The sequence below is a fragment of the Emydura macquarii genome, unplaced genomic scaffold (genome assembly GCF_026122565.2).
Source record: "Emydura macquarii macquarii isolate MOO-44397 ecotype Brisbane River unplaced genomic scaffold, CSIRO-AGI_Emac_v2 contig_3348, whole genome shotgun sequence".
NCBI classification, from domain to species: domain Eukaryota; kingdom Metazoa; phylum Chordata; order Testudines; family Chelidae; genus Emydura; species Emydura macquarii.
In genome coordinates this window covers 5132740-5160636 of record NW_027133485.1, presented here as the reverse complement: position 1 = coordinate 5160636, position 27897 = coordinate 5132740, and the positions used below count along the sequence as shown (strand labels likewise).

The following is a 27897-nucleotide window of genomic DNA, read 5'->3' as shown; positions in this document are numbered from 1 at the left end:
CTTGCTGTTTGGGGTGGGCCCCGCACCACCACAGCCCCTGGGGGGGGAGGAGGGGGGAAGGAAGGCGGCTCAGGAGTGAGGGGCACTGGCCGGAGGAGAGCCCAGGGCTGGGAGAGCAGGGGAGCTTCGTGCACCACCTGTCCTAAATTGCCTGGCCGAGCCAGGGGGCTCAGCCCTGCCGGCTGTTCCCTTGGCTGCACGCTGGCCTGTGGTGACGCCCGCCCCACGGCTGTGCTGGGCTGGACTGGGCTGATTCGGGGCAGGGGCCTGGCCTGGCTGCTGCCTTCCATCCCTTTGACGCCCAGGCCTGGCGCCTGGGTTGGCTCAGCCCTAACGTAACCAACGTCTTTCCTCCATCCCCCAGGGCAAGCCGGGGGTCCCGGGCCTGAAGGGAGACAAGGTGGGTACCACCCTGGGGGCTGGCGATGGGTGTGCGCTGTCCCGGGCGAGGGAGCTGGCTCCTGTTCTGTGCACCGTGGGGCTCCGCGGGAGAGGCAGACCTCTGGGGTCAGGGTGGGGCTGCCCCACAGCTGCCTGCTCGGGGAAGCTGAGAAGCCAGAGTCTTTCCGCTGAGCTGCCTCCCCTCTCCCGGCCCCTCCCTGGGGAGATGAAGCGGATCCAGGCAGCAGCAAGGACCAGAAACCTAAGAGCCGGGTTCTCCATCCCATTCAGACCTGAGTGGTGGGTGCTGCCCTGAGAAGACCCTCCAAGCCTGAACCTGTGGCCAGAAGCTGCTCTGGCCTGCGTCCCGTCAGCCCCCACCCTGGGGCTAATGAGGGCTCCTTGGCTTGCCTGGGGCTGGTCCAAGGTCGGGGATTTGGGTCCAAAGCTCAGAGTGTTTTGGGCCAGGCTCATTGTTATGTCAGTTGCGGTGGGGTGGGGTGGGCGGGCGTCACTATCCTGGCACGGACCCAAGGTTGGCTCCCCACGACCAACGTCTCACCGGCGCCTCTCTCCGCAGGGGGATCCGTGCGAAGTTTGCCCCACGATCCCCGAGGGGATGATCGATGCTGTCGGACTCCCGGGAAAGCCGGGACCCAAAGGAGAGCCCGGAGCGCCAGGGAAAGCGGGGCTCTCGGTGAGGCTGAACGCGCTGCTGGCCCCGGGAGAGGAGAACCCACAGCGCGGCCACCCCACCCCCTAAATCGTCCCGGACGCGCCCGTCTCCCTGCGCGGTGCCACCCAGCGCCATGGGTGTCCTTGCACCTCACCTTCCCCCAGCCTGGCTCTCGCTGGCAATGGGGCTGGGCATGGGTCTTGGTTAGAAGAAGGATCGGGACCGAACCTTCCTGCCTGTTCTCAGCTCTTCGGCCCCCCTGGTCAGCAGGAACCAGGGAATCAGCCCTCCTGGCTTGGGATCCAGCCTGGAACTGATACCACCAAGGCAGATTCAGACTGGGGTGCGGAGGGTGCGGGGCGATCTGGGATCCCACTTTGTAATCTTCCCACTCCACAGCTCCAACCATCCCATTATCCATCCGGGTTCCCTCCTGCCCCCAGGGTCCTTCCCGATCCAGCGATGGCCCCTGGGGCATTCCCCTCAGCTCCCCTCCAGGAGAGAGACCAGCAGCGCAATGTAACCCTAACCCTTTCTGTTCATCTCACCTGTCTGTTTTTCCCCCTCCAGGACAAGGCAGGGACCCCCGGAGCCAAAGGCGACAGGGTGGGTGCATCAGAGAGTTGACGCCTTGGTTCCAGCCGCACTGTTGCGGTATTCCAGCCAGGGGCGGGTTGGGGGCCCCTCCGGCCCAGCAGGGCTCTGATGCCCAGGGTGGCGGCTACTGCTCAGAGACTTTAAGGGCAGAAGGGACCCCCCGGGAGGATCCAGTCCGACCTCCTGCACATTGCAGGCCACAGACCCTCACCTGTCCACGCCTGTAACAGACCCAGAACGTCTGGCTGTTACTGACAGCCTCAAATTGGGATTTAAAGACTTCGAGTTACAGAGACTCCACCATTGATCTAGTTCAGATCAGCAGGTGACCCACGCCGCACGCTGCAGGGGAAGGTGAAAACCCCCAGGGTCTCTGCCAATCTGACCCAGGGGGAAATTCCTTCCCGCCCCCAGCTACAGTGATCAGTTAGACCCTGAGCATTGCACCCCTCTGGCTCTGTTCTCAGAAGGGTGGGAATAGGAGGCAAGGGGTACGGAGGGCAGTGAGGGGGGGGCATTCAGTGTGCTCTTTCTCCACCCCTGCCATGGTGAAGAGAGGCTCGGAAATGGAGGCCCCGTCTATACTGGAGGGTTTTTGCACTGATGCAGCCACACCCGTGCACCCCTCACCCCAGTGTAGCAGCACCAGGGCCACTTACGGAGGAAAGTTACTCTGATGCCACCCGCTTCTTGCACCAGGGCAGCAAATCTGCACCAAAGCAGGCACCCCACAATCACTACCCTGGGGCAAATTTCCTTAGCCTAGGGAAGCCTCGATTTGTCTGTCATAGTCCAGGGGGAGGCACCGTTAGCCCTAACCTCAAACCACAGCCGTGCTGGTCTGGGAGATGGGCAGAGCTGTTAGACTGGGACTGACCCAGGCTCCCCCACCAGCTGCAGAACAGCACCCGAGTCAGTGGCTGCTGCCCTGCTGTCGTTTGTTAAGGCAGTCTGTAAAGGTGGGCTTAGTCCTGGGGAATTACTGATGCATCACAGGAAGATCCGTAACAGATCCATTGTCGTCGTGCTGCACTCTGATCACGAGAAAGATCTTCCTGCTTCCCCACCTTGTGAGTTACAGGAGAATCACCCTCCTCTTTTAGCACTATAGGGCCTATGACACACACAGCCGAACACTTTGTATCCTGTCCAGTAGAAGGCAGCAGTGCATACACACACCAACCCTCCCATTTGTTGTCATGCCCTCCAGCAGCAGCTTCCTCTCCCCCAGTGTCCCCCTGGGAACGCTGGCTGAATGCTTTGAAGGCAGCAAGCGTCAGCCTTTGCAATCTGGCTCTGACTGCCCCGTGTGTGTCTGTTTCTTTCAGGGAGACCCTGGCATCAATGGAATAAAAGGAGAGAAGGTGAGTGCCCGGGTCCCTCAAATCTCCTGCCCATCCTGAGTGTCCCCTGCCCCCTTCTCTCCGACCGCAGGCCCCCACCCCAGGAGTGCAGTGGCCTGCAGCTGTTCCCCTGTCTGAGCCCTGTGCCGCTTGGTTCCTTCCCTAGGGTGCCCCCTGCGTGTCGTGCAATCCCGTCGCTCTGGCGTCCATGCTGCAAAGCTCCGACCAGCTCCCGGGGAAGGAAGGGCCCAAAGGGGAGCCGGGGTCCCCGGGGATTGGGCTGCCCGGACTGCCGGTGAGTACACCTCCTGCTCCTTCGGTCTGGCGCGGGAGGACGGGCAGGCTAGAGGCTGCGCTGGGCAGAGTCCCCGGGGCGTGTGGGTGTCCCTGCGCTGGCCTGATTGCAGCCAAAGAGGGGCAGAGGTGGTGCGCTGGGGGCAGCGTGAGTGGGGCTGGCCAGTGGGGCTGGCAGAAAAGCTGCCAGGCCCCCCCACCGGGAGGGAGGGAGGGAACTCACCCAGTGGCCCAGCATTCACACAACCAAAGGCGTCTCTCAGCCCTGATCTACCGTCCTCCCCAGCTCTCCCTACCTGCACTAAACCCCCCCTTCTGAGCCCCCGGGGGTCTGTGTGTCGCCAGCCCCCTGGCTGGGCTCCCAGTGGGGTCAGATCCTTCTGACCATCTGCGCTCAAATCTTGGGCCGAAGGAGCGAGTCTCTGGCCTGGCAGGCGGCTGTAGGAAACTCACCGGCCTGGTACATGGACCAGGCATCAGAGTGAGACGAAGGCCCAGTGCGGGTCATGCACCAGGGCGCTGATCTTTAGCTTCCTCCCTTGCAAAGATGAAACTAAATCCAACCCCAGGTCCAGACCCAGAGCCTCATATCTGGCTGCTTCCCCATCTCTGCGCCTGTGACCCCCTCCCCGTGGGTATTTTAGCCTCACTTGCCCTTTCCTAGTACCTGATGCCCCTTTTCTCCTCCCTCCCCGCCCCGCTGCCTGGGTCCAGCTGGCAGTGGGTGAGCCCTTGCTGCCTCCCCCAGCTCCTTACGAGGGGCGCTCTGGATGCGCTGCGCCACTCTCCAGGTTTGCAGAGGGCTGTGTGGAGGGGTTTTCCTGGGTCCCCTCTGGCAGGACTGTCGGGATCCTCCTGCCAAATGGGTAACTCGGACCCTTTGCTTGTCTTGCAGGGTAAAGCTGGGGCCTCTGGGCTGGCCGGAGCCAAGGGGCAACAGGTGAGTCCCGTGATCCTTCTGCCTGCGGCTCCCCCTTGGAGTGGAGGGTTTCTGAATGCGAAGGGTTAAACCTTGGGCTGGAAGTGGGAGGTTGGATCACCACAGGTGACAGCAAAGCCTGCCTGGCCGGCCCTTCCCCATAGCTCTCCCCAGAGCCTCTCTGCACTTGCGGTAACCATGTTCCCCTCAGGGCTGCCCCTAAACTTCTCAGGCCCCGACCCTGGCCCCCTGCCTCTCTCCCTTTGCCCCATGCTGGGAGCACCAAGGGGGCAGGAACTGGCCTGGCTTTGGAAATCTGCAGCTTTCTGATGACGCTCTGAGCCGGGCTGAGGATGCACCGAACCGAAGTTCATGGCACATGTGAACCTCTTGGCCCTGTGCTCGTTTGCAGAGCTGGGTCCGTGCAGTCACTGTCTTCCTCCCCCTTCCTCCCTCTCTGCTTTGCTTCCTAGGGAGATGTCGGAAAGACGGGACCGGCCGGCAAACCTGTGAGTACGGGAGGGAACTGGATGCCCTTGGGCTGGGTTGGGTGCCCTCTCTTGGGGAATTAGTCATTGCCCTGCTGGCTACAACAGCAGAGGCTCCCTGGGCAACTGAGCTGCAGTGTCGCTAGCGTGGTGGGAATGCAGCGAATCGGTGCAGGGTGTGGGTTAACAGAGACGTGGATAGGCGTTGCAGGGAGGTCCTGTGTGCCCGCACGGTGCATGTGGGATGGCAGGGCCCTGGCACGTGTGTGTGTAGTGTAGGCATGTGTGCATGTGTGATTGCAGGGCCTGGTCTGTGTGCGTGTGGGATTGCAGGGGCCTGTCGTGTGTGCATGTGGACGTGTGTGAGGAGTTTTATGGGCAACTGTCTCACCTCAGCTGCTGCTTCTCTGTGCAGGGAATTCCAGGTGGCAGAGGGGACACGGGGCCCGCAGGACTGAAAGGAGAGAAGGTGAGATCCTGGAAACCCTTGTTCCAAAGGGAGAAGCGGTGTGGCCGGGGAGGCTCCCCCTTCCAGCACTTGCCCCTAGTGCTGTGTCCTTGTTGAGCATCTTGTGGAAACTCCCTGCCAGCTGCTGTTTTGGGGTGGGGGAAAGGCGGTCTCCCTAGATTCCCCTCCCTCATCTGAGTGCCCCCCAGCTCCTCCCTGGTGGTGCCTCCCCCAGCACAGACTCCAAAGCCTGCCAGCTGGTGTGGGCGAGGGCTGAGACGGGTACCTTGGCCAGACCATGAAGCCGGGCTGGCCTGGCTTCTCCTGCCCACCAGCAAAGCAAAGGGGGCTGCAAACCAGGCGCCGCCAGGGCCCTGCCGCCCCCCATCTCCACCTGTGCACAGTCCGTGTGACACGCGATCACCAGTGTGAGTGGACAGCGTGGGCAGCCCCATTACGTGGAAGACGGGGGGACTGGGCCTGCTGATCTCCAGCGCTCAGGCTGGCCCATCTCCCGGCTTACGCGAGGGGAGGCAGGATGAAATTCCTCTGCCCGGCCAGGTCCCATCGAGCTCCGTGGCGCTCCGAGCCAAGTGGTGCTTTGGGAACCCTCCAGCACAAGCCCTGCAGAGCAGGCCTGGGGGCTGCGTCTGGGGGTGGCACCTCCTTGAGCAAGGACCGCAGGGGCTGGACGAGCGTCACCCAGCACTACTTCGCTGCAGGGCTGAGCGAGGCGCTCCGGCTCCGTGGCACTGCTCCTGAGGCTTACAACGGTGGCTCATGAGAGCTGTGGGCTCCTGTCTGAGACCCTCTAAACTCATGTCACCAATGAGCCATCGGCGGATCACAGCCTCCATTCCCTGCTGAGCTGGGCCCAAAGCAGCGATCCCCTCTGGGCTGAAGGGTGCTGGGCACCGCGCTCCGTCCCCCTCCCCGGGGGCTCTACGAGAACCCCACAGGGCTGAAATGCCCCGTACGGAGCTTGGCTAAAGTGCCCATGGTCAGTAAGGAGCCCAGAGACTCGGGAGATCATGCGGGATCCGCCCCTCTCCCTGCTCTGACCCCGTTGCCCACCCCATGCAGGGAGAGCCGTGTGGCCAGTGTCTTGCTCCGCAAGAGGCGCTCGAAGGGGAAGCAGTTGTGGTGTCCGTGCCCGGTGCCCCGGGGGAGAAGGGTGAGCCAGGCCTGCCCGGCATTGGGGCGCCCGGCAGAGCGGTGAGTCAGCCGGGAGGCTTTGGGGTGTGCCCGGTGGGAGGGCCGGGGAAGGGGTGAAGGTCGGAGAGACGAGGCAGGGGAGGGCGTGGCGTGGGGGGAGAGGAGCCCCAGGTGTTGCAGCGCTGTATGGTGGGCCGGGGGGCTGCTGGATGAACCAGCAGGGAAGTGGTCAATCCACATACCATGGGCCAAACCGGCAGGTCTGTCTGAGCGCCGGCATCTGTTCAGCTGGCCTTTTGCTCCTTCAACTGGTGCACAAGGGACACGGGCTGACGGTGGGGCTGGGCCCTCTGGGAGGGGCGTGTTCCCACCCCCAACGCCCTCCCGGTGTGCATCCTCGGGGCGGGGAAGGCAGGGCCAAGTCCAGGAGGACCTGGCGCTGTTTGTTTGTCCGGGGCTGACTGGCTTGTTTCTTCCTCCCTTGTGCATTTTGTTCCCCCAGGGCAAGCCCGGGGAGCCTGGACTGAAAGGACAGAAGGTGAGAGCCAGGCCCAGGTTGGGCGGGCGGGGGGCCAGGAATGGGCTCGGGGTGGTATGGACCAGATGTGGGGCTGGATTAGCTGCCTCAGCCCTGTCCTGGAGGGGACACCCCTGCCAGACCATGTTCGCTGCAGTTCCTGCCCCAGCCGCTCCCTACGCAGCTCCCCCCACCCACCCCACGTGCACAATCCCGGCATGCCCGTCACACACGGTCCTAACTCAGCTAGGAGAATGAGTCCGGCTCTGCCGGCAGAGGCCAGGGAGGGAGGGGGGGGGGTCACTGAACAATGCTCCCTGCCCCTCCTGCTTCGTATGGTCTCTGGCTGTGGGAATCCCCCAGAATGGCTTCCGTGAGGGCTTCCCTTGACACCGGCTGGGCTGAGCACACAGCTTCTTGGGGAATCAGGATCAATGGGGCGTCTGGGTCTGGCTCGGCCCTGTGCGCTGGGAACACGCAGCTGAGCACTGTCACCCTGCCCCCAACTCGTCACACGAGTGGCACTGCTTGCCATGCACTGTGTGGCAGGGAGGGGGCACTGAAGATGCTGTTAGCACGCGTTCTGATACTGCTGGCATCCAGCTCTCCAAGGAGTGTGGGGCAGAGCCCTGGGGGACGTAGGGCGCTGGGATTCATGTGATTCTCTGTGTCATGTCCTCTTTGTCTGCTCTCCTGCCCAGGGCGATGCAGGAAACCCGGGCGACCCTGGCACACCGGGCCCCATGGGGCTGCCAGGGCTTTCAGGTGACCCCGGCACCAGAGGTCCGATAGGGCCCAAAGGTGAAAAGGTGAGTGCCTCCTGCCCAGAGCTAGCTCTGCCGGTCAGTGCCCCCAGAGCCACGTCTCTAAGGGGGGATGCCACAGGTCAGTACGGGTCCCCACTACCAGGGTGACCCCCCGCCACTGCACCCTCCACCCAATTTCTGCCTTCTCAAGGGCTGACACTGCTGCGCGGAGCCAGCATCTCTCCTCCTGGCAGTGCCAGTTGTGAGTTTGTCGTGTAGCCCGCTCTTCTGGGACACCCCCCCCGAGCAGGGAGACCCTCCCGCACTGGGAGTAGCTTTCCTGTTCCCGGTCTTCCCAGCCGCTGCCCCCCTTCTCCCCAGCCCCACTCCTCCTGTCCAGCAGAACCCTTTCTGTATGGGGACATCGTCACTCTCCGCGAGTCGGCCACCGTGCAGCGCAAACAGCTGATCTCCATCCCCCCAGCCACGCACGTCCCCAGCATGGCGGCTCGTCTCGTCCATCGCCGGGGCGCTGCGCACCACCCGCTAGTGGCCCCTGGCAGGCCTGCCCCGGTGGAGCCGTTGCCTCTGTCCCGGATAGCGAGGCGTGCACTGATGCGGAGGGTGGCAAGTTCAAATCCCCCACGGCCCTAACCTTGGTGTGACTCTGGGGCGTGATGGCACCGGGGTGAGGAGAGGTGGTGAGGTCGTTGCCTGGGTGCTGACCTGTGCCCCTTTCTCCATCCCCCCGGTGCAGGGAGATACCTGTGAGTCCTGCCCTACCCTCCAGGGGGAGTTTTTGGATGTGGTCGGGATCCCAGGAAAATCCGGAGCCAAAGGGGACCGTGGCCCGCCGGGTGTCGGACAGCCAGGGAAACCCGTGAGTGCCCCTCCCGCTCCGCCCCGGTAATGTCCCTGGTTGCATGGACCGTACTCTGCCTGCTGAATGGCCTGGGCTAACGTCTTTGTGTGTGTGGGGGGGTGTTTTTTAGGGTAAACCTGGACTCCCTGGGATTCAGGGGCCCCCGGACTGAAGGGGCTGCAGGTGAGTGAGGGCAGAAGCGGGCTTTGTCCTACGGGGGGTTGCCGAAGGCTGGGGCTTTTCCATTCACCGGCGTCTGTGGTCTCTCTAGGGTGAGCCAGGCCCCCCCGGGATCGGCACGGAGGGTCCGCAGGTGAGTCCCGGCATCGAGCCGGTAGCCCAGTGTCTGCTCCATCAACACCATCCCCCGAGGAACAGCAGGTCGCTGTCCCCTCCTCCTTCACTCCCAGCCCCTGCTCGCTCCAGACCGGCTTTTCGCCTCGTCTCCGGCCTTGCCTGCCTGTCCCACTGCTGCCTCCCCCCCGCCCGACTGGTACCGAAGCCTCCCCGAGCCCCAGCCCCCGGGCTCCAGCGCACCCCGGGCGAGCGCTGCTGCCCACCTCCTGCAGCTCCGAGAAGCTCAGTGGGGCTCGCCTGCCTCCTCACACAGTGCCAGGCTCTCCCTAGGCATCGCAGGATCCTCTTCTGTTCTGCCTGCTCGGTTTGAAAACATCCCCCTCCCCTTGGTGGTTCACGCTGGCTGAGCTCCTTTGTGTCTCTCGCCTCCCGGCGCTCTCCACGCACGCAGCGCAGGATCCCTGCACGCCCGCCACCCCTCGCTCGGTGGGCACGCGACCCTTCTCCGCAGGAGAGCCTGTGCCCACCCCAGGCCTTGGCCGGGCGGGTCGCCCGGAGCGCTCCGTTTCCCTCTGCTTCTGCTGCTCGTATCATTGAACCCTAGGAAACATATGGGGGCCAGAGGAGCAGCAGAGACGCCGAACGCAGCTGAGGCCACTGGCCTGAATCGGGGATAACCCCGAGTGGAGGAAAAAGAGCTGCGTCAAATACCGTGCTTGGCTTGGTCCCTGGCGTGCTGAATATTGCCGGCCCTCCAAAGGGAGCAGGGAGGGTGGGACCCTGCCAAGCCCCGTTTCTCACTGGCCCGTCTGGCTGCGTACTGGAGCCTGCCGGGAGAGTGAGACTCAAGCAATTCTCTCTGTCTTTTAGGGGGAGCCCGGGGAGAGAGGCTCGCCTGGGACTCCGGTGAGTATGGCTTCCTTCCTCCCCATCCAATGCCCTGCTGTAAGACAGATAGACCCCCGCCTGTCCCTCCGTGGGCGGGAGGCTCGGGAGAGGTAGACGCAAGTATCCCTTTCGGAGGACCAGCCCCCGTTGCAAAGGGAGAGGGGTCCGGGGCCGGTGGGGTGTCTGGGGAGGCTGGGAAGAGGATTTGTTACACGCAGCATAAGCCGTATCGCGCAGACACTGAAAAATACGACACAGGCGAGAGATTTGCTGCCGTTTCGGGTCTCTGGAGTGGCTCCGTATATCCTGCCTGTCACCATATAATTGAGATATGCTGTGTCACCGCCGAGCGTTTACACCGCCGAGCGTTTACACCGCCTGAAAAGGGGCCAGTTTCAGGGTGTGACCCGTTTATTATTGAACCTGCGCTCTGTCACGCTGGCATCGTGCCAACAAGCGGCATCGCGCAGCGTTGGTACACAGCGTGACGCCACGCAAGGTTCCACAGTGCTGGACGCAGCCCTGCGTTGCATGGTGTCACACCGGGCTGTGTTACCTGCGGGGCTGTCAGAGAGGACGTTGGGGTAGCCAAGGTTACACAGCTGTGTAGTATCACACTGCTGCAGCAGACTACACTATGCAACACACGCAGAGGCCTGGAAGCATCACACAGTGCTGTGGTACTCTGCATGACACGGCGCCGCACAATGCTATGCAGCGCTGACCACAGAGCTATGCTGTGTAACATCACAACACTACTGCAAACTTGCACCGTGCAACGTATGCAGAGGCCTGGAAGCATCACACAGTGCCGCACTGTTCTGCAGGACACTGCACCACACAACGCTACCCTAGACCACTCTGCGACACACAACAGTGTCTCCCAGCGCCGCGCCAGACAGCGTTCTGCTGTGCTGTTGCACACAGGGCCACACAAATGGCTACACAACGCCACATTCTCAGCGGCGTTCTCCCTGGGAGAAATGTTTGGTCGCTGGAAGAACCCTGAGCTGTGGCCCAGCCGTTCCCAACACCCGCTGCCCCCCTAGAGCAGGAGGGGGACTGAGGGATTCACATGCTGGACCGAGTCCTGGGATCTTTACTCAGCCTCGGCCCTGACTGACTTCTGCCTGAGGAGGTGTCCCACGCCCTGCTCGGGCCAGCAGCAAAGTTTGAACCAGGATCCTTCAGATCAAACCGCAGGAGCCTCTCCACAAGAACCGAGGCTGGGCCATATATTAGATTAATGAGTCTACTACTGCCACCAGCTAACGGGCTGTGCTGAGAGGCACACAGGTGACTGACGCCCTTGGGTGCCCATGTCCCATTGATTTCCACTGGGAGTTGGGAGCTGAACTTCCGTAGTCGGGTGTGCAAATGCCCGTTAGCCGGCAGCAGTAGTAGACTCGTTAACCTATGACAAGGACCAGCCACTAGAGGGAGCCAAAGACTCTCCTCCTCCTAAAGTGGGTGGCAACAGGGGCTCTGCAGCGGGGCCCTAGCGTGGCTCGAGCAGGAACAGCGGAGGGAGCTGCTGACTGCCGTCTTTCTCACCACAGGGACAGCCTGGACCTCGCGGGCCAGTGGGAGCCGTGGGAGAGAAAGGTGCCAAGGTGAGCGCCCCCCCCCAGCCTGGCACTGAGCCCTCCCCTCGCGCCTGTGGGTGACTGAGGGGCAGCGGTGCTGCCTTGGCTTTGTTCTGCAATCCAGCAGAAGGTAACGCCCCGTCCCGTGCCGGCTGAGGCGGCTGGCTGCACCCGGCGTTGCACCAGCAGGGGATGGGCAGGCGGTTTCCCGTCGGAGGTGCCGCCGGCTATGCCAGGCGTTGGGTTCACGCGGCCAGGCCCTTGGCATCTGGCCCTGGCGTCCTGCAGTGCCGCGGGCGCTCTTGGGCCTCTCTGGCAGTGGGGGGGTCACGGCCGGCGGCTCTCCAGGCCAGCTTGTGCCTTTACAGTCCCGCACCCTGTTCCAGGGACGCCCCCTCCTCTCGCCGCAGGCTGCACGCCTTCCCACAGCTGAGCCAGCTTCTCACGCTGTCATATGGAGCCACATCAGCTGGTGCCACTGTCCCTTGAGGACTCCCCACCCCCTGTCCCTGCAGTGGGAGCAGATTCCCCCCAACCCTGGTGCTGGCCCAGATGTAACTTTTTTTACTTCTTCTGCAGGGATCCCCTGGGCTCAAAGGGGTTGAGGGCCCCCCCGGACCTTCGGGGATGAGCATCACTGGGCCACCGGTAAGCGCCACATTCCCGCTGCAGCATGGCCCCTGTTAGATTTGCGACTGAGCTGTGGCTTCAGGGACGTTAAGATCGCCTCCTGGGGCCTCCTCGCCCTCACCAGCCTTTTATCCAGAGCAATCACCCTTGTGCACACTGCCCCCCGCCTAGCACCTGGCTCTTGCACCATCTCCAGTCCTGGCTAGCGCTCCCTGGAGGCGGGGCAGCCAGCGAGCCTCGCGTGTCGGCGGCGTTGCCTGCCAGCCGCAGCATCTGGCTGCTTGGGTGGAGAACAGGAGAAGAACGGGAGCAGCCCGTCATAATCCACTCCAGCCCCTAGCTCAGTGGTGGGCTTAGGTTCCTCCGGCTGGACGGTGCTACCTCCCTCGGCCTCCCTAGGCAGGGAGAGAAGAGACCAGGCTGGCTTGGGATAGTCAAAAAGGGGATCCCATTTTGGGGCAGCTGGACAGAGACCAATGCCGTGGTTCTCCCTGGATCTCCAGTCCCCAGGCTGATGTTGGCTGGTGTCACCGCTCGGGGTCTTCCTAAGTCCTAGCCTGGTTGACACAGTCCCAGCCAGGCCGGCTGCTGGCCCTACCGGCTGCCCAGGCGCGTGCGGAGTCAGTGCAGTGCCGATACGCCGGCGGGTTCAACGCAGCTCGTAGTTCTGCACCTGGTTATGAACCCTCAGTGCCTGGCCTTCAAAAGCCTCCTTAACCCAGATGCATGTGTCATCTGCTGTTCTGAGCAGGGGTCGGGGAGGCAGGACTCCTGGGTTTGTTCCCTGATCTGCCGGGCAGTACTGGGCAGGTGGCTAAGTTGCTCTGTGCCTTGGTTTCCCCATCTGTAAAGCAGGGGTGACGCGTTGCCTGTCTCACATCTCTGCTGGTTTGCTCTCCCCCTAGGGCCGCGAAGGGCAGCGGGGAATGCCGGGGGTGCCTGGATCCAATGGGCTGACGGTACGTAAGATGCTGTGCCTGCAGGAGGGTGTTCTCACTCTGGGAGGCTCCTCAAAACCAACTGGGTAGAATCGGGCTGCGCCGGGCGTCCGTTCCCTTGAGACCAGGCAGTTTCAGCAGCAACAGCAGACTGGCTGTGCTCCCCCCCGCCTCCCCCCCCGCCGACGGACCTCACCCCCCGCGACCTTACGTGGCGACACGGTGACACAGCATCCCCCGCGCACCTGGGATGTCGTGGCATGACCGTGCCGCCCCGGAACGTCGGGCCCGGTGACGCCGCTAGAGACACCGGGCCAGATCCTGGGCCAGCGCGAGCGGGCCTGGCTCCGCTGGCCCTGACGGAGACGCGCCGACTCGCCTTGGCCGAGGATCTGGCCCGTCGGGAAGGGCCGCGTCTTTGACAGTCTTTTGCGCTTTGATGCAGGCAGCCTCCATGTCGGGGGAGGCGGGGGCAAGCACCTCCCCTCGCCCTGAGAGCTCCCTGTCTCTGATTCGACCCTGGTGACAGAGAAGTGGACGGATACCTTGTTAAACGAGGTAATGGCATTAGCCCATTCTCTCTCCATGTCACCTCCCCGCCTCCATCACCTCGGTGTCCATCACCCTCCCCCATCACTTCACCCGCTGTCCAGGCAGGGCTTGATTTGCCTAAAGAGACGGATTTTTTGATGTGGGGAGGGATGGGTCCATCCCTGCCTTTTCCTGCTGCACCAGCTCTCCTCCCAGGGAACTGATGCCCTTTGCAACCCTGCTCTGCTACAGGCTCCGTGCCTCAGTTTCCCATCTGTACAGTGGGGATAACAGCACTCTCTCTACCTCACAGGGCTGTTGTGGGGGTAAAGACGGTGAGACGCTCAGATACTGTGGTGGCAGGTGGGGAGGGGGCAGATAAGATCGGTCCGGAGAACTGCCCTTTAGCAAATAACCTCTGGGAGAAGTGACAAAGGAGGGGTCCCCAGGAGAGCGCACCTGCCCTGGTGCCATGCGTCTCTGATTTCACTGGTAACTGCTCCGTCATTGCCTCAGGCGCTGTGAAAGGGACACTGCCAATTTATCCGTGTTAGGCCACCAAAATCTAGATTTCAGAAGAAGGGGGAGAAAAATAACCCTCGGCTCTGAATAGAAACGTTTATTAATTCGGTGAAACCAGGTATTTTCCCTCTTGTTTTACCCTTCCTCCCCCGCGGTGCTGGAATCCCAGAAAGCAAAACGTCCCAGGAAGGGAAACTGACCAGAAGGAGAAAGTGAAGCTGACTGCTCTGCTCTGCTGCTTGGGAATTAGTGATGTGACCCATGGAGGGGGCAGGGGACACGGGTCTGGCGGGAGTCAGGGGACCTGGCTTTCGTTCTTCACTCGTCCGTGGACTCCCTCCGTTTATGTCAGTGCGCTTTGGAGCAGGTCCCTAGTGTGTGATCTTTGCCTCCCGGCCCGTTATCCCCGTCTTTAAAACGGGGATGCTAGGACGTCGCTGTCCTTTGTGAAGTGGTTGGAGATACTTGGCGGGCAGGTGCCCTAGGAAGGTTGAAGCCCAAAAGGAAACAAGCTGGAAGTTGTCGTCAGTGGATTTGAGGGTTAGAGGTTTTTCCTTGGAGCCCTCTCCGGCGTGGCTAGTCACAGAGGTGGAATTTCCAGTGCGTGATTCCTAGCGTGACTCTTGCCCTGTTAACTATCGACGTCCAGCAGCTGTTATGCGCCTTCCCTCCGGGGATCTGCTCAGAGCCGGCTGGGCTTATCCATTGTGAATAATCTAAGAAGGCAATGAGTGGAGCCCTTTCTCCTGCTCACTAGCTGCCCATGGCCGGCCCCAGATGTGGGAGCTGTGACTGTTGGCGTCTTTCTCACTGGCTCATGCCACCTCTTCACGGGGGGTTTTGCCGGGGTGCGGACGGTTGTCTGAGCGGCGGGGTGTTGTTTCCGGTTGGAGGACTGGCAGTGTGGAGACTGGAGCCTGGCTGACAGCAGATACTCTTGGGAATGTGGGTGCCGGGTGCGAAGAGCAGCCGTTGCCCCGCCGCTCAGTCACGCCAACACAGGCTCGTTTGCACGGTTGTTGGTGAACAGTGGATGTCGGGGCACAAGCGTGGCAGAGGTGAAGAGCTGTTCCCGGGCTGGATGGGCACATGCAGCCCCTGCCCGGCGCTTCTTCGGCTCTGGTTGCGAGACCCAGAGGAGCTGCAAGGCAGCCCCTCCCTCCTGACCCAGGTCACGTCGGCCTCTAACACGTTTCTCTCGCTTTCTTCCCTGCAGGGAGAGAAGGGGGCCCGAGGCGAGAAGGTGAGTTGCTTTGCTCTCCATCCCTGCTTGGCCTTTGCGTCTGGGCCCCACCAGCTCCCTGTGGCTGGGCCTGCGCCCACAGCCCAGGGCAGAGGCTGCGGCGGGTTGGCACCCGCGTCCCCACACCCGGTGTCGAGTCGCTGCTGGGCACTTGAGTTTGGAGCGAAGCCACGGATGAGAGGTTCCTACCGCCCCTGGTTCCTCGGGGTCGGGATGTCTCCTCCCGGCCACGCTGGCCGTGGAGAGGACAAGCAATGAGGTGGCACCGCACACCGGCGCCCACGCCCCTGTCGTTTGTGACTCAGCCCCTCCCCCCCCCCCCCCCCGCTGGCCCTAGCCACGGGGTTCCCGGCACCGACCGCTCTGCCCCCCACTACCAGTCCCCTGCCCCTTGCTGTCCCCTAGCCAGGGGGCTCCCCCTGCTGATTGTTCTTGTGTTTTCAGGGGGACCCCGGCGAATGCACCTGCCAGCCTGGCCCCCGCGTGGACCCCAACTACTCGGGGATGCCGGTAAGGCCTGAGTCTGCCTGTTCCTGGCGGCAGAGGCTACTTCTCCAGCTGGGTGATGGTCTAGGGCAGATCACCCACCCACCCATCCTGCGCTACCCTCCCCCGCCGCCCAGCTGCTTTCCTGCTCCGGTGGCTGGACGGGTGGAGCTGTGCCGCCCACGTTCCGCTTTGCCTCCGCTAAACGCTCTCCCCTTCTCTTGGACCCGCAGGGAGCCCCAGGACTGTGGATCGGGACCTCCTGGCAGCCTCCGCCTGGCCCGCAGGTGTGTGCGCTTCCCTCTGTGTCTGTGGCAGCCTGGGTCCCTCTGCACCCGCACCCGCCCGCTTGCCCAGCGCCGCCCTAACGGCCCCTTTCTCTTTGTTTTGGGGTGTTGCAGGGTCCACCAGGTGCCCCGGGACCGCCAGGCCCCCCAGGAGCTCCGGGGAGGCAGGTGAGTGAGGGAGGAGGGGGTGGGGTGGGCTCTCTGTTGCAGGACGCACCTGGGAGCGAGTCAAGGCCCCGATCCTGCTCCCCTGGGGGCGATGGTGAAGCTTCAGTTGCCTGCAGCGGGAGCAGGCCTGGCTGTGCGTGTGGGCACACGTGTGCGTGTGTGTGCCATGTGCATGATCCCCACTCTGCCCCAGGCTCTGGGGGAGCCCAGCTCTGGGTCTTGCGCTCATCAGCCCACCGACAGCTTCTCCGGGGGCGTCCGGTAGCCCACCCGCCAGGCCCTTTGGGTTCTTCCTAACCCCTGGGTCTCTCCAGGGATCCCTGCCTCAGCAGGCGCCAGGGAACACTGATGACCCCCGCATCGTTAGCCGATCTGGCCACGCGCTCTCCGGCTGGAGCTGCTCCTCGCATCTTTACTCCAGGGTCTTTTACGAGCCGCTTCGTCGTAAGTGGTTAAAAGTGGAGGGTGATTCTTGAGAGGCCCAGCGGCATGCTGGGCCTGGCAGCTCGGCCACGCGGCTGATCTCCGGGCTGCTTGGCTCAGCCAGCCCCAAGGTAACCTCCAACGAACCCAGAGCGGAGCTGGGTCTCTCTAATCCTCCGGCGACGAAGGCAGGCCTTGTCCTCTTCTGTATAAACGTCTTCAGCACTAAAGAGCTTGTTACTGTCCCTCGGAGCTGTGAACGACCAGACCGGAGTTCTGTGCTAACCGAGGTGTCCCCGTCCGTCGATGTAGCACCATTGTCTTGCCTGAACGTCGGTGCGGGTCTCCCGCAGAGAACAGCATCGTAGTGCAGTGCCGCTGCCCAGCCAGCAGGGGGAAGCACAAAGCAATTTTGTAGGTCCCCCAAAAAAGGGCATTATTTCTGGTCGTGCAATGGTTCATTTTAAAAACAGCCCCCCCGGCTCCTCCCCACATCCTGCAGCTTCCAGTCCTGACTCAGGCACCGAGCCCAGTAAAGTCAGTGTGGGTTTTGCCTCAGCAGAGCCCAGAGGCTGCCGTGATGGACACGTGAGATCTGTGTGTGTGATAATAATAAAGCCCTGCGGTATTTATCTTGTAATGGTTAGTTTCTGAAAAGCTCCCCCCTCCGCGGTGAGGTCTAGAGGCTAGAGCCCTGGGAGGAGGGGGAATTAGGAGACCTGGATACTATTCCCAGCCCTGCCGCTGGCCAGCTGTGCGACCATGGCCCAGATCACTCTCCTTGTTCTGTGCCTCAGTTTCCCCGTCTGTAAAACTGGGAGAATGATACTGCCCTTCCTTGGTAAAGCTCTTTGAGATCTACAGATGCGAAGCCCCTATAGAAGAGCTGACGAGGGCTGTCAGATCAGAGCGGCCCAGGACTTTAAAATAGCCGCGCCAGGTGGAGGGAACGTGAGAATGGGAGACGGCAGCAGGGCGTCAGGAGAAGGCTGTGTAGAAGGATTTAAATATTCAAGCTCTCTCCTTGGCTTTAGGGCATCCCAGGACACAATGGTTTGCCAGGACTGCCTGGGCCGGCAGGAGATTTGGTAGGTATAGGAGCTGGTGCGTCTGTGTCTCCGTCTGCCCCAGGTGTGTGCTTAGCGCTCTGCCGCCGTTAGCTCCTGCCCAGCTATTTCCCAAGCACCTCGGTCCTCCCGGGCAAAGCACCTGTTAAAGTTACAGCCTGTTCCCCGTCATGCTTCTCACTGCTTTGGCAGCTGCCCTGGGCGAGAGCAGCGAGGACCGTTTTCCAGGGGGTTCCCTCTCTTTTTGTGTGTGTCTGTTGCAGGGGCCGCTCGCTGTCGTAGCCGAGAGGAACATCGAGGTGCTCAAGGTAAGAGGGCTAAGGAACAGAGGCAGCCGTAGCCGCTGAAGGGGGGTCTTTCCGCAGCAGGGCCTGAGCCAGCCTCTGTTGGACAGGGGCTAGGCAGCAGCTTACCCCACTATTGTCCCCTAGATGGGCCATGGCCCCTCCCTCGGACGCATCCAGTGCTGGGCATTGTCAGAGTAGGAGGCTGTTGCCGTCTCTCGGGCTGACCACTAGGGGGTGACACAATCACATCCCCATGAGCTCCCTGGGGTGGGGCTGTTGTATCGCTCTGTCTGTGCAGCGCCTAGCGCCGTGGGGCCCTGATCTCAGACTGGGCCCCGCCATGATGCAAACAACAACCAATGCGCTGAGCCAGCGTGTTCCAGCTGGATGCTGGGCGGATCCCGCCTCATGCCATCCTTCCTCTCCCCCCCTCTCATGCTAGAACATCTGCGGGGACTGCGCTCAAGTGCAGACTGGCTCCCATACGCCTGGCGGAGTCAAAGGGGAGAAGGGCGACCAGGGCATGCCCGGTGCCCCCGGCATAGATAACTGCGCCCGGGTGAGTACCCAACCACCACGGACTGTGGCCGGCACTTGGCAATTAGCCACTGTCCAGGGGAGACTCAAACACAGGGGAAGTCCCGTGTCTCGGTGGCAGCTTGTCCAGCATGTCCCTGAGTGTAATACACCCCTACCACCCCCGGACACCCCCACACCAACTAGCACGACGACCCCATCCCGTGCACGCACAGCTCCACACAAATGGCATGGCCACACACATGGGTGTCTCCTGTCTACACTGGCACATATGTTCTGAACCTTCCCCTCGCACTGAGAAACACCTGCCTCCGCAGGGAAATGCCAGGGTCCCTCGCCCCAGCTTGCAGCCAGTTTGCCCTCACACCTCCTTGGTTCTGTGCAGCTCCTGGCTCGTGCCCGCTTGCTCGCCCGGGGCCCAGTTCTCCAGTGCGCTGCCCGTTGTGCCATCCTCCACCCCCAGCGCAACGTGGGCACTCAGTCTGAGGGGTAGTCGCTGATGCAGGTTGGCACTAGATCAGTGGGGGACACGGGGGGCAGAGCGATGGAGAGTCAAGTGTCTGCGATCCTGTCCTCTGCGGGAATGTGTGTGTGTGTGTGTGTTACCCTGTACTGCAGAAACAGGGTCTGTGCTAGATGGGCCCAATCCTCCAAGGCTGGGTGGGGGTTGTCCCTCCCCTGTAGGTGATTAGAAGATGCTGGTCCCTTTCCTCCGTGCCTCCTACCTGCTGAGCTCCAATGGGGTCACTGCCTCCAGCACCTCTTCCCTGGTGAAGGTAGGAACCGGGGAGCAAAACCCAGCAGGAATAAACCTTCTGCATCTCTTCCTCTTTCAGTGCTTTGCTCAGTTCCCGAGCGCGGAGGAGGCCCGGGTAAGTAGACGCCCACGAACTCGGAGTTGGCCATGGGAGGGGTGAAGGGGGGTCTGGGAAAGGGATTCTGCTCCGCTCCCTGGGGACCCGAGAAGCCCTCCAGATGAGTCCCTGTCTCCGCGGCTGTCTAACAACAGGGCGTTGGGACCGGTGGGGTTCAGCATGGGCGGATTGGCCTGCCCAGAGCGCGTATAAAGGGCAGCCAGATTCCACGTTTGCTCCGTGCTGCACGGACAGCCTTCCCCAAGCACTGCAGGTCTCCAGGGCGGTTTTACAGCTGGGGCAGACAGGGTTTTCTAGGTGCCGACTCCCAGCTCTGCAGCCAGGAACGCTTGATTCGGCTGGGAGGCTTGCTGAGTTTCACTGCCTGGGAACGGGGGGTTGATCAGAAGCGTCTCCTGAAATGGGTCTTGTCTTTCCCCCCTCACAGGGCGACCAAGCAGAGAGCGACGGGGACTGTGCGGGGGGGCCTGGGCTGCCAGGGGTCCCGGGCTTACCTGGAGAGAGAGGGGAACAGGTACGTCCAGTGTTTGGGCCAGGCCCGCCGGATGGCGGGTTTCCAACTGCCTGGCTATGGGCCCCCGAGAGCTGCGGTTCACTGGTGACATTTCTAGGGACTTACTGAGATTTCCGTCCAGCCTCTCTCTGCGGCACGGCCCTTAGACACCCTCCCCCACCAGCATGTCCTCCCCCCCTGCCCCTCGCCGCATGCCCCCAGGGAGAGCCTGGGGCACAGGGCAGGTCTTGCAGCATGGCCTGGACACCCCCGGACCCAGGCTGTGGCAGCTGTTTGCACAGGCTGGCGCCAGCCCACGAAACTCCAATCCTGGAGTGATCCATGCTGCTCCGGATCCGTGGGCACGGGCTCCGTTCAATCCCCCGCTTGGCTCTGTTCTGGTTTTCCTTCTCCCTTGACTGCAGTCGCGGGGTCTCCATGTGAATTTGTCGCTCCGCGCTGGCTGGAGCTAAAAAGCCGGGGCCCCCTCCTGGCGGCTGTAGCAGACTCACAGTCTCTGTGGATCGGGCAGAGACGCACGGTAACACGTGCTCCTCGGTGGACTGCATGCGGACCTCGCACCCCCGTTGCACAGGCCGGGCGTGATGCTCTGCTGTACAGCTCCGTCTCTAACATCTAACTCTGTGCCGGTCTCTTGGCAGGGCCCACCAGGGACGAGGGGACCTCCGGGGCCCACGGGACCGGCTGTAAGTAACCCTTGCAAAGAGCCTACGCTGTAGACAGGGGGTTTCCCTGCTCATTGTATGGAGGGCGGGGGTGTGCTGAATGTGTTCGGAATGTGCTGCGGGCACTCTCCGTAGGCGTTACCTCTTGCTCCCTCGGGGCTGGGGTGGCGAGCATCGGGACGACAGATCACTGTGCGATGGGAACTCGCAACTGTTCCCCGCTGCGGCCAACAGCAAAATTCCCCCTGACTTCCCCGAGCCTGGATTTCCCACCGAGAGCCGTGGCTGGGAAGGGCTGAGCGTGGCAGAGTGCAATTTCAAAGCTGGGCTAAGACCATGTGCTCCATCAGCCCGGCAGAGAATCCCACGCCAGCCTTCAGGCCATGGTGAGGGAGGGTAAACGCTTCTGGAGAGAGCTGCCTTCTTCTAGATGGGGGCGAAGGTGCTGTTGACGGTGAAGGAGGGGTGAGTCCGCAGAGCCGTGCCGGAGACGAGAAGAGGAGAAATCCCGCTCAGAACAAGCGTTTGAAACAAAGCAGAGTCCTGGAAAACTCAGCCCCGTCCCCAGCCGCCCCCACAGTCCCCGGCCCACGCCCGTCAGCCTCATGACTGTGATTTCCAAGATGTGATCTCACTGTTTCTTCCCTTAGGGCCCTCCAGGTTTTCCTGGGACGCCTGGCGCACCCGGATTGCCTGTAAGAATCCAGCACGGCACGTGCTCTGTGCGGTCTTTTGTCGCTGACGCTTGTTTGGCTTTGCCCCCCTCCATTCCTGTCCTCCAGGCTCTGGGCCTGATCACCCAGCCAGGTCCCACGCACGCTGGTTCCCTGGGCTCAACTTCTTCAGGCCCCAGGAGCAAGAGGCTTATGATGCTTCATCTCCTGCCCTGCCCCGCCCTGGTGGCCTCTTATGCTGTCCCCATCTCTTCTTTCCTGCCGATCGTCTCCCTCTCAATGGGCCTGATTCTCCTCTCATTTACATGGGAGTAAATCAGGAGTAACTCCCCTGGTGTAATCTGGCCTTGTGGCTTGGGATTTGGGAGACCTGCATTCCCGTTCCTGGCTCTGTCCCAGACCCCCTGGGTCACCTTGGAATCTCTCTGGGACTCAGCACCCCCTCTGTAAAATGGGGGTGATTCTTCCTCCCCCCCCCCACTTTGACTGCGTCGATTGGGAGCTCTCTGGGGCAGGGACTGTCTCTCACCATGTGTCTGCAGCATCGAGCATGACGGGGCCTTTGATCTCCGTCAGAGCTTGGAGATGCTACTGCAATCCAAACGAAAGCCTGCTGTCGCTCCGACGGAGCTGCTCTGACCCAGGGCTTGTCCGCACAGAGAGGATGCACAGCCAGCCAGGGTGTGACCGTGCAACCTGCTGGGCACTAAGTCGCTGTGTGGACCTGCTGCCACGTGCTGGACGTTCTAGTCCAGGGCCCCTTTCTGCTAACGTCAGACTCAGTCGCGAAAAAAATGGAATCAACTCCACTTTTTCCCCCTTTCTCGTTATTCTCTGTCTCTCTGTCTCGTCTACTCTTCCTCCCTCCTCAGCTCCCGGCCGAGTTCAGGGAAGGCTGAGTGCTCGGGATCTCTGCCAGCAAAGCCCCAACCACGCACCCCAAACCAACGATTCCTCCCCGCCCCACCCTCAAAAGGTCCTGCTGTGTCTCAGTTGCCAGGCGCGGGAGGTGGCGCCTGAATTGTGGTCTTGTTCACAGGGATCATCCTGTCATTAATTTCCTAATCTCATATCTGGCATCTTCCACTAATGTCACAGTAACCCCCCAGTCTGTGTGTGTGATTGCTACGCAGCGTCCATTACGTCCTCACTGGTGTGTCTTATGAATCAGCATCATTCTCCACCACCTGTGTGCCATGTAACCGAAACTAACCCCCATCCAACAGCTCGTTGTTGCTATGCTGATCCCCGTCTGGTTCACCTGGAAACTGTAGGGACCAGGGGCAGGCCTGTGTGTTACCCCCTTAGCCCTACCCACACTGTGTAGCTTCACCCGTCGGTCACGCCTCAGAACGCCCAGCGAGATGCTCCTGTGTATTTCCCGTCTGTCTCCCGCGCGCTGGGGATGACGCGTCGCACGTCTTGTGTGTTTCACGTGGGCCCGCGGCGGGAGGGGAAAGGCAACTGGGAGCCCTTGGTTGTGGACGAGCGGGCAGCTTCGCTTCCACTTGCAGAGAAGAGGCCGGAGGGGCAGGCACAAGTTACTGAGCCGTGATGCGTGTCAGCAGAGGGAGGGTGACTGTGTGTTTGTGGACATGGGCTACATGCAGCGATGAGCCATCTGTGCCCCTGATAGCCCCACGTCCCCACCCGCTGAAGGGGTGGGCCGCATCCGTCCATCATTCTCCAAAGCACCCGTTCCACAAAGCAGGCTGCTGAGAATCCGCCTTCCAGCCTGTCGGCCAGGCGGCGCCGACCTGTGCTGTGAGGTCATGTCTGGGAGAAGGTGAGGGGTGGGGGGTATTTCCAGGACTCACAGCATCCAAGAGGGGTTGCCTCTGTCCCTTTGGAGATGGGCCAGGTAAGCACCTCTCTCCGAGCCAGGGCATGCATGTGTGTCCGCCCAGCCACGCACGTGGACGTCTCTAGGGCCAGCTCGTCAGCTGCTACAAATGGAAGCCATCTGGGGAAGCCGACGGATTCACCCCAGCTGGGGATCTGCCCCATTGCGCCCCACGGACGAGATGCCTGCGGAGGTGCAATATGGGGCTCACCTTCAACCTGGCTTTCTCCAGGCTCTTCTGTCGTCTGTGCCTTCAGACACAGCCAGTGGGGTGCCTACGTGACGATATCTGGAGGTGCACTCGCAGAGGGGCCGGCTTTGGGAAAGCCAGCCCGGCGGCTCGGTGTCTAGCTGCAAGGGGGGACGTGGAAGCCACCGGCTCTGGGAGTGTGAATTGGGCTCATGTCCGATCACGCTGTCTTCGGCCCCGTCGTGCTGCGTGCAGCTGGCCGTGCCACCGGCAGGGTGGGACCAGGGTCCTGGGTAGAAATGCCTGGGCAGAACCTCGTGTTTTCTTTCCAAAGGGTCTCCAGGGCGAGCGCGGACCACCGGGGCTCGCCGGCGCGAAAGGGGAACTGGTGAGTGATATACCCGGCTGCTGACGCCCCGAACGTCAGCGGGCTTTGCTGCCCCATGGGGGTGAGGGGCTAGCAGGATGCTGCTTTCCTGCTCGCTGGATGAGGGAGACAACGCCTCGGTTCGGAGGGGCTGCGGGATTTGCAGAGACGGAAGCTGAGGTCCTTGCAGCCCCCGGTTGTGTGCAAACTGCCCCCAGGCTGCCTGGCCAGTGAGCCCAGCTCTGCCCCAGAGGGAGGTGCCTTGGCTGGCTGGCCTCTGCTCCATGAGCCGGGAGCCCCTCAGGGACAGGGGGCGGGCTCCTTTACTTGCCAGACCAGCACCGCAGCAGGCTGGCCTGGCAGAAGGAGGTGCCGGCCGGCGTGTAACACGGTGCATGAACCCAGCGACGTGCAGAGGTGCTTACATCTTGAGCCTGATCACCAATGTTCTTCTCTTCAGGGCCCTCCCGGGCAGCCTGGATACCCTGGTGCAGACGGCCCGCCTGGCCTGCCCGTGAGTACCGTGGTGTTAGATGAAATGTAAGGGACCCGGGTGAGTGGAGCCCAGTCACTATTAAACAAGGCGCAGGGCTTGGTGTACAGAGACCTCAGCCGGCTGCGTCCCCGGCAAACACCCACTAAACACCCATCGTTAAAGAGCCAGCAGCGGGGGAAGGAGAGTTGCTTGTTCCCGTTAGCTGTGGAGTGTGTAGAAGGAAAACCCCCGTGTTCGACAGACTCCGAGATGGCATCGAAGATAGGCAGCGGCTCTGCTTTGGGGGGAAAAGAGAGGAAGTTAGTTGTGACGGGCCGGAGCTGTTGTTGCTGCTGCTGCGGCTGTTAAAGTCTGAGCCCGTTTCCTAGACGACAAAACAAAACACACACAAGCGGGGCGAGAACTGATCCGACAGAAGATCCAGCGTGTGTCTCCGGCTGTGCAGGGCATTGCTTTTAGCTGCAGGCTGACAGCCGTGGTGCAGAATATACAGTCTGGGCCAGCTGAACCAGACTTGGGTTAGACAGAAAGCAAAAGGAGAGGGACAGGAAAAGGACACATGGGTGGTGGGTGGCTTCGCCCTGGTCCACACTACAGCATTACTTGGATATAACGGAATTGCTCAGGGGTCTGAATAAACCGTGGCCCTGAGCGACGTAGCTACACTGACCCTAACCCCCGTGTAGAGAGGGAGGTGGAGTTATGAAGCCAACGAGAGAGCTCTCCCCGGTCAGCTGAGAGCATCTTACCCATTGGTCAATGCAGCGGCGCCGATGCAGGTGTCTCATGTAGACCCGCCCAAAGCCTCACGTCTCGTCCCCCACCTTCTTACTCAGGGCAGCAAAGGAGAACGAGGCTACGTGGGACCCCCCGGAGAGAAAGGGGAATCGGTGAGTGCCATGGACGACTGGACCCTGTACCATGGGCCACTTGCCTCTCGCCACTCGCTGTGGGTGACGGGAATCCAGCCCCCGCAAGCCAGGAGAGGAGTCTGGGGGAGGCTGGGCTCGTGGCTGCTGCTGGGTGGCGTTTGTTTCCATTGCAGTCGCTGGGCATCTCACGAGGTCCGCCCGGGCTAAGAATACGCAGAAGGGAGACCGGGCAGACGCAGCCTCTGGGATTGGGCGCGGGTGAGCGGCCCGCTGGCCACGGCACAGTGAGCCATGTGGCCCTGTCGAGCCACAGGCCTGCTCGACATAGGGTCATCGCTCACCGCCTGCAAATTCCTCCAGGGATGGGCCCCTACTTTCCCTGGGAAGAAGCAAGCAGCACCGGGGCTCTGATCCTGCCTGGGGCGTCGGGGCTGCTACCCTGGCAGAAATCATCCACGTTAATGGTGCCAGCACCATGCAGCCCCGTCATGCAGGAATGACACGCGGGAGGCAGGGTCGCTGGGACCCGCTGAAGGGGCCAGAGCTAAGCCCAGCCTTCCTCCAGTCCCTTAGCTGAAGCCAGGGCCAGTGGCAGCAGGCTTGCTCTTGGTTTGGTGAGTATCCACCCTCCAGCTGATTCCTGTTCCCTTGGTGTCTCCCCAGGGCCCCCCTGGTTCCGACGGCGTCCCAGGTCCCTCGGGGCCCGCGGTAAGTGCACAGCTAAGTTCTGTCTGTTCGAACTGCTCCAAAGGGCCCAGGCCTGCTCCCGTTGGCGCCAGGGGCTGGATGGGGCCCGTGCCGGGTCGGCAGGTTGGCCGACCGGTGGGGAGGGAAGAAGATGTTCGGGTGTGTTGCAGAGGAAGAGGTGCTGGGCGTCTGTGTGGGCCGGCCCCGGCTCTCTGGTCTGGCCCAGAAACGACAGCCCTGCTTTGTTCTGTCTCTGCACCAGGGTCCAAGAGGAGAGCGCGGCACCCAGGGCAACTCCGGGGAGAAAGGAGATCAGGTGAGCCCCGCCGGCTTCCTCTGCAGGGGGCGTTTTAGGCTGGGCAGCTCCGGCGCTTCTGGGAGGGAGATGGGCACAGCTGCCCTTGCTGTGTGAACACTGCCCCTTGCAATAGACCAGGAGCTTCCCACTCCTCACCCCAGCTGGTTTCCTTGCCCTGGGACCAGGCTGTGGCTGTAGAAGCCCTGCACCGAAGAAGGCAGGGGAACCCAATGAGACGACGTGAAGTGCCCTAATGGGGGCTGGGTTCCCAGGCCTGCAGTCTCGCTCAGCCAGCAGGGACTTGGTTGAGCTGGCAGGACTCTGCTCTGGGGGAAGGCTGCAGCAGAGCAGCTCGGCTGCCCACCCTTCCTGTCCAGCAGCGGGCACAGTGCTGCAGATTCGGGATCCGTTCCACGAGGGAATCAGACGGATGCTGCGAGCGCTGCCCCGCGGACATCCGCTCCCCCCAGGGAACCCCCCCACTCTGGAGGATCTCACATGGTCTGCGAGGGGGCTGACGTTGGCTGACCCCTTGGCTGGCTGCTTTACAGAGCTGCGCTGTAAACCAATGACTCATCTTTTACTGTGTTCACAGGGATTTCAGGGGCAACCGGGCTTCCCAGGGCCACCTGTAAGTACATCTCAAGGGACGTTTCAGGCTCTGGGGGGCTCCGTTCGTACGTGGTTAGCCGTGCAGATGAGATGGAAGAGGAGAAAGAGGGGGCAGCTGCTGCAGCAAAAGAGAGGATGAGGAGGAGACGTTCTCTTGAGAGGCAGGGGTGCGCTCACCACCCACGTGGGCAGAGGCGCTCGTGTATGTCACGATGGGCTCAGGGAGCCGGACTGGAGCTTTATGGGGGAGTGGTATGCAAATCCTAACGGGTCGGAAAGCAGTTTGTGCTGAGTGGTGCTGGCTTTGCAGAGGCAGAGTGAGTGAGAAGGGGGATAAATGGGGATTATTTCCTGGGCCTATTTTATGAGACAATAAAGCCTGTCTTTGTCTGATTATCTGGGGGATTTACCGAGTGCAGGGATTTGCAGCCAGGAATCGAGCCGGGGAGGGGGTGGTTGCTTTGTTTGTAAAGTCATTCCGGGACAGAGTGCCTTCTCGGAGCTGAGACCGAGCCAGAAGGAGGCAGGGCAGAAGCCCAGGGCTGGGGGCTCATGGGCCAAAAGTCTTTCTTCTGGCCTAAATGTCAATCATCATCGGAGGAGCAGAACTACGCTAGCTATAAACGTGGTCAGTAACGGCTGCCCAGCACAGTCAGCAGAGACCGCGCCCGGGGAGCATGGGTGCGGCTGGCAGAAGTAGGCTGCCCTGGCAGAAAGGGTGCTATACGCCTTGTCTGGGCTGGACTGGTTTTCCTACGATAGCCCCCTGTTGCCCCCACACTGTGGCAATGGGAGTTAGGCATGCACCTAGTCATCACACCCAGACACACGCGCAGCGTTGCTCGCCCGCGTCAGGGCCTTCGTCCCAGCAGTGCCTGACGCAGCAGAGAGGTCTGCAATAGACCGTCAGGGCAGGAGGCTTTTTCTGACCTCCAGCCCGGCTCGTTTCATCACCAACCCCGATGCCGAGCGACTTGATTAGCCCTTAAAAGAGAGCAAAACTCTTGTTGTTTTAGGGACCTCCTGGTTTTCCAGGGAAAGCCGGACCGGCCGGGCTGCCAGGGCCCACAGCAGAGAAGGTGAGTGCCGCAAGCCGGCTGGGCTTGGGGCTGGAAGGAAGTCCCAGAAGAAAGAGGGGCTTCCCTTCCTCTGCTGATTGCAGGAGGTCCTGGCCTGGGGCGGTCTCTGAGCATTGCAGGCCTGGAGAGAAGTCCTGCTGCTGGGGAGGTCCGGGGCTGGTGGCGTATGGGCATGTTCTCAGACGACCTGCTCCGTGCAGCCTAGCCTGGGGCGGGGGGAGCCCCTGTGTCATTCCCAGGGCACTGTTGACACCTGCTGGCCACTGTGAGGATGGCAGGCTCTAAGGGAGTCCCGGATGGCAGGCGGGGAGTAGGCAGGTTTCCATCTGCAATGAACTGTCTGGTTCCAGACACACATTAGATCCAGGTTGCAAACGGCCCAAAGGTTGAGGTCACTGGCGTGTGATTG

General features: G+C 61.9%; 1 protein-coding gene across 1 annotated transcript in view; it reads left to right on the top strand.

Moving 5' to 3' along the window:
- COL16A1 (collagen type XVI alpha 1 chain) overlaps nt 1-27897 on the top strand; it is a 76459-nt gene that overhangs the window by 37732 nt on the left and 10830 nt on the right. The window contains 37 exon segments of the mRNA XM_067533719.1: nt 365-400; nt 962-1078; nt 1628-1663; nt 2983-3018; nt 3164-3292; nt 4187-4231; nt 4684-4719; nt 5114-5167; nt 6230-6361; nt 6804-6839; nt 7520-7627; nt 8322-8444; nt 8557-8590; nt 8593-8609; nt 8698-8739; nt 9594-9629; nt 11171-11224; nt 11777-11845; nt 12733-12786; nt 15035-15061; nt 15506-15571; nt 15781-15834; nt 15949-16002; nt 17460-17513; nt 17756-17800; nt 18222-18338; nt 19153-19188; nt 19619-19705; nt 20347-20391; nt 21021-21065; nt 23412-23465; nt 23905-23958; nt 24777-24830; nt 25476-25520; nt 25762-25815; nt 26393-26428; nt 27426-27488. Coding sequence (XP_067389820.1) covers nt 365-400; nt 962-1078; nt 1628-1663; nt 2983-3018; nt 3164-3292; nt 4187-4231; nt 4684-4719; nt 5114-5167; nt 6230-6361; nt 6804-6839; nt 7520-7627; nt 8322-8444; nt 8557-8590; nt 8593-8609; nt 8698-8739; nt 9594-9629; nt 11171-11224; nt 11777-11845; nt 12733-12786; nt 15035-15061; nt 15506-15571; nt 15781-15834; nt 15949-16002; nt 17460-17513; nt 17756-17800; nt 18222-18338; nt 19153-19188; nt 19619-19705; nt 20347-20391; nt 21021-21065; nt 23412-23465; nt 23905-23958; nt 24777-24830; nt 25476-25520; nt 25762-25815; nt 26393-26428; nt 27426-27488 — 2184 coding nt within the window.